This window comes from Raphanus sativus, chromosome 1 (genome assembly GCF_000801105.2).
Source record: "Raphanus sativus cultivar WK10039 chromosome 1, ASM80110v3, whole genome shotgun sequence".
In the NCBI taxonomy this organism is placed as follows: Eukaryota; Viridiplantae; Streptophyta; class Magnoliopsida; order Brassicales; family Brassicaceae; genus Raphanus; species Raphanus sativus.
This window is the reverse complement of record NC_079511.1, coordinates 22194421-22204248: the sequence shown is the minus strand read 5'-3', so window position 1 is coordinate 22204248 and position 9828 is coordinate 22194421. Positions and strand designations below refer to the sequence as shown.

Sequence of the window (9828 nt, the reverse complement as noted above, 5' to 3'; positions counted from 1 at the left end):
CAATCTTCTTCTTCTCCCCCTGGTTGTGACTTGTGAGCACACGAGTTAAAACACAAATATCAGCATAATAAATCAGCAAAAGGAACAAAAGTACTAACCTACATCCGATCGGATGAGGTCATGAACTATATCAGTGAGAGTTTGGAGAGCCTTTTCCGTGTCCTGAAGAGTGTCCATCAGTTCTTCCAGAGTCATAAATTCTTGAGGCACTTTGATGGGTCCAATATTATAGATGGTTACCATCTAATTAGGACCTGAACGAGTTCACTGAACCAGATGGTGGAAGAAGAGATGGTGAAGTTCATTTGACCTAGTAGAAGTCCTTCCAGCAGATATTTTTTTTGTGAAGAATTCCCAGACTCATAATCTGCTTGAACATCAGACTTCTGATGTAAAACTGAATTTCATAGGCCATTTTGTAGACCAGCCTTGCTCTATCCACGGAGACAGGAGTTTTGTGTGTAAACTCATGACATTGCTTGTTCTCGTATCCAACGGTAAACCGTATAGGAGGATTACTTGCATCTTGAGTGAAGCAGTTTCATATTATCATCCTTATTGATATCCGGGGTACACAATGCTATTGAGTCTGGACCATTTGTGACACATGAGAATATATGATGAGAACTTATCATTATTAGTGTTTATGAATAAGCACACCGAAAGAATACTTGCACAATGTTTACCAAAAAAGAGTACTTGAACAAAGAGAAGTTTGATGAACTCAGTGAGATGCTACTGAAAAGTGATATATTTATATTCCCTCTGTATACACTTTGTGTTACATGAAAAAAAAAATAGAAAAGAAAGAAAGACATAAAAATTTGTAAAAATTTGAACTTTTTTTGTTTTTGTTTTGGATGGCACTATACAGCTCAGATCTAAAAAACATCTCTCTAACTTTGAGTATAGATTCTGAACTTATGATGGTTTCTGAGCATTTAGCTGCTTTCTCTTAAAGTGTTTACTCTTCCTTCAGGCTCTAGAGGAGCTATCCTGACAATTATGCTGTCTGTTGGTGTTGCTGTCACTTGATCAGATTGACTGGATTCACCTAAGATCTTTTGGCATGTCTCAACAAGACAGTGTCTGCAGCTTGGACAAGTCAAATGTTGTTGAAGCCACTTGTCAATGCAACGAACATGGAACCCGTGGTTGCACTTAGGGAGCAGCCTGAGCTTTTCACCAGAAACAAAATCTGACAAACAGATGACGCATTCTTCACCGATCCCCGGCAGGTTCATCTCAGGTGAGTAAGTCACGACCGGGAACATCTTAAGAGCTTTCTTCTTGATTCCTTTGTTTGATGACCCGTGTGTTGTTGGAAGACTGGAGATAGGCTCAGAGATCATGAAACTTGAAGTACGTCTGAATGCACAACGAATGATGTAATGTAAACCGAGACAGCAGATGATTCCACAGATGAGGACTGAGAGAAGCATCAAGACATTCCCACTGAGGTTGTTCTCATGGGTTATTAGAGGAGATGGTGCGACCCCGAAGGCTTTTTGAGTGTTGTGGTCAAATGGGTTGTGCAAAAGCAGCTTTCTAGAGACAAGACCGTTACTGGCTTGTTCTTGGAAGGATTGACCCGAAGAAGGTAATTCGTTTGCAGACATGTTCTTACTCTTAAAAAAGTTTTGAATCAAAGTCTTGTCTCTCTGTTTTGTTTGGTTGTTGCTTCTTACTGTTTTTTGGAGAATTCAAAGTGGTCATATATATAGCTTGAGATGATTACTGATTGAGTGAGTGGGGAGTAAGATTTGTTTAAGAAAGTGGCATTATCTTCTTCTATTTAAGTAAGATTTGAGAGGATTTGGACTTGTTTGAGTGCTGATTTTACCATTGGCCCATAGCTCCTCCAACCACAAGATGCTTGTGTAGGGACTATCACTTTTCCAACGTTGAAATCTGAAATCATTTCATTAGGCCTCACTTTAATTAGAAAACTATGTTTTTAATTCTGTTGGTCTTGTGCTGATTCTTGATAAGCTGGATTTTATTTTATTTTCCACTATACTTTTTATCTGGAGGGGGAGGATTTTGTTGCATCTTCTTCACAATTTTAATGCTTTGCCCATAACATGTAGTGTTGTAAAGCAGTATTTGTGCTTTAGCAGTTATGTTTCTTTGTTCTTTCCATGTGTATGTGTTGTGTTGCTTAATAAATCACTTTACTTATTAAAAATTCACTAATAGTTTTACTATTAAGATATTTAAGTGGAAAACGCTTAATCTCTTGGTACTTTTTATAAAAAGTGCTAATCTTTCGATTATTTGATTTATTTATACTTTAAGAAACAGGTTTGAATTTGTTATATTTCATATATATACTGTTTTTTCACCAAAGTTTCTTGAATATTTTGCTTTCAAAACATTTTTCTGGACTAATACTTTAGTTAATGGGTTTCTTTACACTGGATTGTCTCTAAATTCATTGGAGCATACTATTTTTTTACTAAAACTATTTTCTCTTTACAAATAGCGTTTCCAAAATCCATTTTAATCATTAAACTAAACAGATTCGTATAGACTAAGTAAACTAAATTGATAATTCAATATTTATATGGACAATAAACGACGTTCACTTCCTGCTACTACGTGCAAGATTGTCTGTCTTTACATAGCTTATACAAATTTTGATATTAAAATCTCGTGTTTCATCTAAATGTCTGCATATAAATGGTTCTGTTGTTTGTTTAATTGGGTTTTTTCTCTTTCTTACTTCTCAAATGATATATTAGAGATGGTGAAATATCTGATCATAAGACCTTTTTAGATTTTTTCTACGTAAACTATTTCCTCTTTATGGGTAGTATTTGCAAAATGTGTTTTGATATTCGTAAACATCTAAGTGTCTGCATATAAATGGTTCTGTTGTTTGTTTATCTACTTCTTTATCTTGGTCGGCATTTGTTTATATGCTTACCTTACGAAAAGAGATCAAACGTTATTCATTTGGATTTGAATTTTGTCGCTATCTCTTCTCCTGAATTTCCCCAACCATAGTACCAAGTTCCCATGTGTCTTAACTTTTAATGTCTTTTTTTTTTTTGAAAAAGGGCTAACTTTTAATGTCTTTTATTTATTTATTTATTTCACGATCGCTTTCTTTGTGATATTTTACAATTTACTAATTTGTAAATCCAACTAATAGCTAAATTTTACCAAAATAACTTGGTCGTGAATCTCTCTTTTCATGAAAATACTGAAGCTTTGACTAAATTTCCATATAATTTTGGAAAGCTAATGAGCTATTTGAAAACTCAACAATTAACATATTAGTGCCTATATTTCTGATTCCATGCGAGCGTATGGATAAATTTACGTAAATAAATTGTTTTAGATGCAAGAATACATTGAACACACGTTACACAGGAAAAAAGTGGCCAACAATCTGCGCAGGAATCGAAAACCACATGTAACCAAAAAGGAAAAATGCTTCATAACATGTGGAGACATCTGGAAGAAGATTTCCGCCTCTCACTTACCCGAAATGGCATATATTCACATTGTCTTCATCAACAAAACAAACAGTTAAAAAAAATTAATAAAAATTTTATTCCCAAAGATTAAATCCAAATATATTACGAACTATAGGGGTCGATTGACAGAGCATTAGTATAAACATTATACTCTTTATTATCCAATCAACATTTATTACAAAAGCATTTAGAATAACATTTACAAGATGTTAATACTCTCTAAATGCTCTTTATTCAATGTTCTCATATGAAACTTTTGGTAGAACATTCACATTTAGAATATATAAAATTTAAAAACAATTATATATAATTATTTTTATTTAATAATATAAAAATTATATTTATAATAAAAATATTTTTTTAAAAACAAAAATTGAGATTAAATTTTTTTAAATTTTTTAAAAGAACAATATTTCACATTTAAAATATAATATAATTTATATAATCACACGTATCATTCATTATTTCAATAAAAATATAACATAAAATAATATATATTTATATATTATAAGATAAACATATCTATATTATTTAGAAATAAATAAATTATATGTCATATATTAATTTTATGATAATATTATATATGAATCATTTAATGTTCTACCAATTAATAAATAATGATAATTTATATATAAATTATATGTAATCAATTTATTTTGTTTAATAATAAATAATAGCACAATATTATACGTTATTTGCAGACTTCAATTATAAAACATGCAGCTTTATTTTCAGTCTGCATACATTTGGAAGACTTACACGACGTCTACAAAAGCACTTAGATTTAACATAAGTTTATTTATAGACATAATGAAAGTTCACAAGCTCAGAATTTTGAAAGTAAACAAAAATTCGTAGATTTCAAACTAGTCTACCAAGCATCTATAAAACAAGAGTAAGTCTCCGTCTGGCTACGACCCTGCTATTGTTGGGAACCAGTTAGCGGCTATGTGGCCATCGCTTAATGAGATTTTGAACAAGCCATTGAAGGGCAGGCAACAATCCCGTTCTCTGCAGCCTCCGATAGAGAAGCTACCACCTCCTGAACTCAAAGCTGATGGAACCCTGAGATTCCCGTGGGCTGCAAGATTAAATTCTCAATCGCGTAATCTCTATCGGGCAGCTACACCAACTTACAGGCTTGATGGAACACCAGAGGTATCTATTCCTTCTAAAGTGCTTAGGCTAGGACCTGAGAACAAGGATGAATATATCATAGGAAAGTTCCATAGGTGTTCTTTACCTCCAGACGGGCTTATACATGCTGTAGTAAACAAGATTTGGGGCAGGAGTTGTAAGATTACTTGTAAGAAGGTTGGGGATTCTTTTTATATGTTTCATATCCCTCATCAGCCCACTCGTCAATGGATCATTCAAAGAGGAGTTTGGCATATTGATGATTGCTTACTCTTTGTACTTCCGTGGATTCCAGAGGGTTCTTTCAAAGTTCCAGAAATCTCTACTCTTCCTATTTGGGTCATTCTGAAAAACATACCCGACTGCTGCTACTCTAGATTAGGAATAAGCCATGTCGCCTCTGGTCTTGGAGAACCTATTCTAACCCATAAGCCTCGTCTAGATCCTACAAATATGGGAGAAGCTAAAGTCTTAGTAGAAATGGAGTTGGATAAAGCTTTTCCGAAGCTTATTGCCCTTGATGATAAACAGGGTAGCATTTTCCTGGTTAATGTGGAATATACATGGATTCCATCAACTTGTAAAAGATGTGGAAACTTAGGCCATAAAGCGAAGAGATGTCTTCTTCCTTCCAAGCCTCTACATGATACAAACTTGCAGCAAAAAGAAAAGGATGAAATTAATGGTGAAGTTCCTGTTGTGGATATTGATCTCATCATGCAGCAAAGAGAAAATGATACTTCCTCTTCAGAAGCCCCCTATCATAACAACCCACTGATTAATGGTACTGCCTCGACTGCTGTCTCAGTACATGATATCCCTTTAATGAAAGAGTCTGAAGTCTCTTCAGTAGTTGCAGCTGCTGAAAAAAGCCAATCCTTGCAAACTGATCTGGTGGTAATTCCTCCTCTCTTTACATTTTCTTCTGATGTTTCTGTGGATTGCCAAGGTACACCAGATACAAATTACAAAACTCACGCACCTTCTTTGCGACTTCAACGGGAGATCCAAACTACTTTGCCAAACTTTTCCACTACTTTATCCCCATTAGTAGATTCTCAATCTACTCCCATTACTGCAACTATTATGGATTCATTTCCATCAAACATTATCAACAAGGAAGTACAAAATCCATCCATTGTTGATCCTTTAACCACATCACTTCAAGTTAGTGAATTTGAGAGTCCTTCTCGTTTCACTGTGTTAGAAGCGGTGGATGAAGTTGAATTGGAGCATAGGAACTCTTTCAGCTTGACAAGGGGTGGGAGAGAGACAAGACCTCCTATCAAATTTCAAGACTTGGAATGAAAAACAGTAAAAGGGAGAGGTAAACGTGGCCGACGTGGTCGTAGTTCTTCTTATTAGCTACTTTTTTCTCATTTCTTTGGTCCTTTCTAGTTTCGGCCTAATCCTTAGGTTTGAGACTTATCTTATCATGAAGTGTTTCATGCAAACTTTATCAAACTTAAGGTTTTATAATCTTACCTTGTAATGTTTTATGTTTTAATTGAAAGCCTTTAGTCAAAAAAAAAAACAAAAAACAAGAGTAAGTCTCTGAAATTGATTTTTAGAGTCTACGAAAATCGTGTAGATTTCACAATCATCTACCAAGTGTCCATAGACTTGTATTTTAATCTACCAAAAACTTGTAGATTTTGATAATGTCTACTATATGTAGACTTAATATAAATCTGCAAATTAGTTTTGAAGTCTAATTTTTTTTGAAGATTTGCTAAACGTCCGTTGATTTTTTTCCAGATTTAAGGCAAGTCTACATATAAATTGTGGAAAACACACATAGTTCAAAGTCTTCCGAACTATTTTTTTTGAAAACATGGCAGACTTTGTATGCTCTCGTCATCTTCTATGATAACACATTTTCTGTGTAGCATAGGTTAAATGATGAATCATGAAATTGAGGGTTTGTTTTTGTTCTTTTATTGCCATGGTTTTTAATCTTTGATGATTTATTCTCTTTTTTAACAAGTTAGTACTTAGAAACTTAAAAATTAGATAATGAACAAAGAATAGATTCTAAACCAACAACATTGATTTTCAAAACAAAACAAAAAAATTCATCTTAAAAGTAAAACTGTTTTCCTTTTCTAGAAGACTATTGAATAAATTTTGTTTGTATACGCAACTATTCATTTTTTTAAGAAAAAATTGCCAAAAGAGAACATAAAAACAACTACATTGTCCCTTTGCCATAAATCACTTTTTGATCTGTTTTGGACTTAGATACCCCTGAATAACTTTAAAAAATCATATCAATTATTTTAAGAGTCAGAAAAATATGGAAAAATAATCAAACTGTATATAAACAAGTAACTATCATATGAAAAATAATTTTATAGACTAAATATTATTATATCAAAATATCATACTTAGATCTACGGACAGAAGAAAACTTAATCTACCAACTACGGGCCGTAGATAGTATATTCATTAAATAACTTAGTTATCTACATCTGGTAGAACAATTATATCTACCATTGTACATATCTCTACCATCGTAGAAACAATCAGCTGCCAGTAAATACATTTCTACCATGGTAGATTTATTCAGCTTCCATTTTCCTTATTTATGGATTTCAGTTGATTTCATTAACTACGTTTTCTAATATATCTACTGATGTATGCCTGGCATTTTCTACCAAAGTACTTTACTCTACCGTGGGCGCGTTATGCAAACTACTGTTTTATCTACTTTCTACGGCAGTAGAAGGTATATTCTACCAAGTGCGAAATGTATATTTTCCTAAAATCTCTCTAAAATCTGTTGAGAATATATTTTAAATAAATATTTTCCTTATTTATCTTGTTTCCTAAGTTAGGTTTTTTTAAAAAAAACGTGTTCTCTTCTTCATCCTCATCGATCTCTTTTTTTTCTTTAGAAACCATCAAAATTTTCTGAATTTCTTGTTGAAGAAGATGCATATTTATGCTTTTTGTGGGATGTGGAAGTTTGATCCCCAAAAAGGGTGGGGATTTGATGTTGATATGAAAAAACGAGGCAGAGTACTGGTTTTGGAATTGACAAGTTCCTTTGAAGATCTAAGGCTTATGGTTTTCAAGGATTTTGGAATAGACGAAAACGATGTTGAGCTTGAGTTAAGCTACCTACCTATGGAGTTAATCGGCACCATCGACTGTCCCCCAGTTATCATTGAGAATGATAGACAAGTCAAAAATTTTCTTACATATGTACGTGGAAAACCTTCGACAAGGTTGTGTGTGTCTACTTCGCTTATGTATGGGAACAACGACAGCTTTGGCGTTGATAAGGAGGAATCTAACTCGCCATTCAGAGAGGTCGGTGAAGCTTCATCGGTTTCAGCTAGAGATGAATTAAAATGATAAGGAGGAATCTAATACAAGATCAGTTGCATAACAATAACAGTAGTGTATGAATTAAAATGATAAACCGAAAAATATCAAAGACATCATGAACTCAATCGAGGTCAACAGCTTTCCCAGGAGCACGCTTTGGAGGCTTAAATGTGGACATCTGAAACTGTAAGACCTCATCATTTGCTGCTTCCCAAAGATCATACACTATCTTGTGTCGGGCTTCTTGGATGTTCTCATCATTCACCAAAGAGAGATCCAAGCCTAGTAGATGGCATTCTATAAACTTCAACGAGTAAGCACCACAATCATTACCACTCATGTTTACGCATCTCATCGGGACATATGAAACAGTATACTGTTTAACATTGAAATCTTTCTTCTTATCTGAAGACTGGACAGCCTTGACGATTCGTGGAATGAGGACGGCGAATGCTTCCACGGCCTTGGTGTTCTTCTTACCCCCACAATCGAAGATATCTATTGTCCGGTTCACAAGATTGACGCATATAGAGATCCAGTGGGCTTGGTTAATACAAATAGGGATGTAGAGACGATCGATATCAACGTACCATACTGATCCCCTGCTTCCATGATATGGAAGGTCGCCTCTTCCATACTCTAGAAAACTCTCGTCGAGTTTGTACCCTCTCCTATTTCCGTCAAACTTGCCGTAGGCCGTGATGATCTGATTACTAAACAGGCAGTTCAAAAAAGCAACTCGGTCTGGCTTCCATCGACGCAATGAGGTTCTTTCCCGAAACAAATACATCATGGCGTCCATGTCCTGAAAAAGAGAAAACAATTTTTTTAAGAATGAGAAGCAACCACACAATTCATTGTACAAAATAAATGAGCTAAACTCACATGGTTCTTCAACCATTGATTAGGGCCCATTATACGCGAAACTAACTCTGCATCAAATTTAGATGGCCCAATCTGAAGTACTCTGTAAAGAGAAAGCATTGGTATAAGAGGTAGATTTGAGAAAACGAAGTCAAACAATAGAAATATTACTTACGTGGGATTCATGGTCCATTCCATTAGTTTGGCCCATTTGTCTTCTGGAACAAACACCAATTCGTAGTCGCTGTCTTTGCAACGGACTTCTGGATCATCAATATCACTCAAGAATGGTCGCTTCGAGATCTCTGGCCGGAAAGAAGTCATAGGCGTAGTGAAAGCACAAGGTTCTTTGAACTGCTTATCTTGAGATGGATCAAAACCATCAACATTTGACTCTTGGGTAAGGTTGCCCATCGTCTTCTGTAAATGCTCTTGGGTCCCTAAATTGGCATCTAAGGTGCCAAATAAGCTGCCAAACACATCAGACAAGTCTGTATCCTGGTTATAAAACACAAAACATGACATTAATAATTTTAAAACATATATATTACACCACAAAATACAATAATATTACACACATGATCCAAAACATCATCCTTACATCAATATTGCACACAGCAAAGACAACATCATCCTTACAAATATATTACAAACCGCAAGAACATCAACCGAGGACATGAAAAAAGAAGAGCAACCGAGCACATGAAAAAAAGAGCAACCGCAGACATGATTCAAAGAAGAGTAACCAAAGACATGAAAAAGCTCTACTTCTTGTTTACCTTTGTCTGAGACCTTGTCTTCGCAGCATTTGCAGGACCACCACTGCGAGAAGGAGCAGAAGCTCGACTGCCAGAAGGACCAGTAGCTCGAGTACGAGAAGGAGCAGATGCTCGACTGCCAGAAGGAGCTTCATCAGAACTGTCCACAAATGGCTCTACAGTTTCCTTGAAACCCCACTCATGCTTACTCCAATCATATTTCTTTTCGATCATCTCCATCACCAGATCGA

The 9828-nt window shown here is 34.9% G+C and overlaps 1 protein-coding gene across 1 annotated transcript; it reads right to left on the bottom strand.

The window, feature by feature from the left end:
• Positions 1-736: 736 nt before the first annotated feature.
• LOC108857429 (RING-H2 finger protein ATL75) lies at positions 737-1723 on the bottom strand. The gene has a single exon (XM_018631419.2). The coding sequence runs from the start codon at positions 1617-1619 to the stop codon at positions 942-944; it is 678 nt and encodes a 225-aa protein (XP_018486921.1). The 5' UTR covers positions 1620-1723; the 3' UTR covers positions 737-941.
• Positions 1724-9828: the final 8105 nt, after the last annotated feature.

Coding starts and splice junctions, on each gene's coding strand:
- LOC108857429 (XM_018631419.2), bottom strand. CDS start 1,619: ATGTCTGCAAACGAATTACCTTCTTCGGGTCAATCCTTCCAAGAACAA.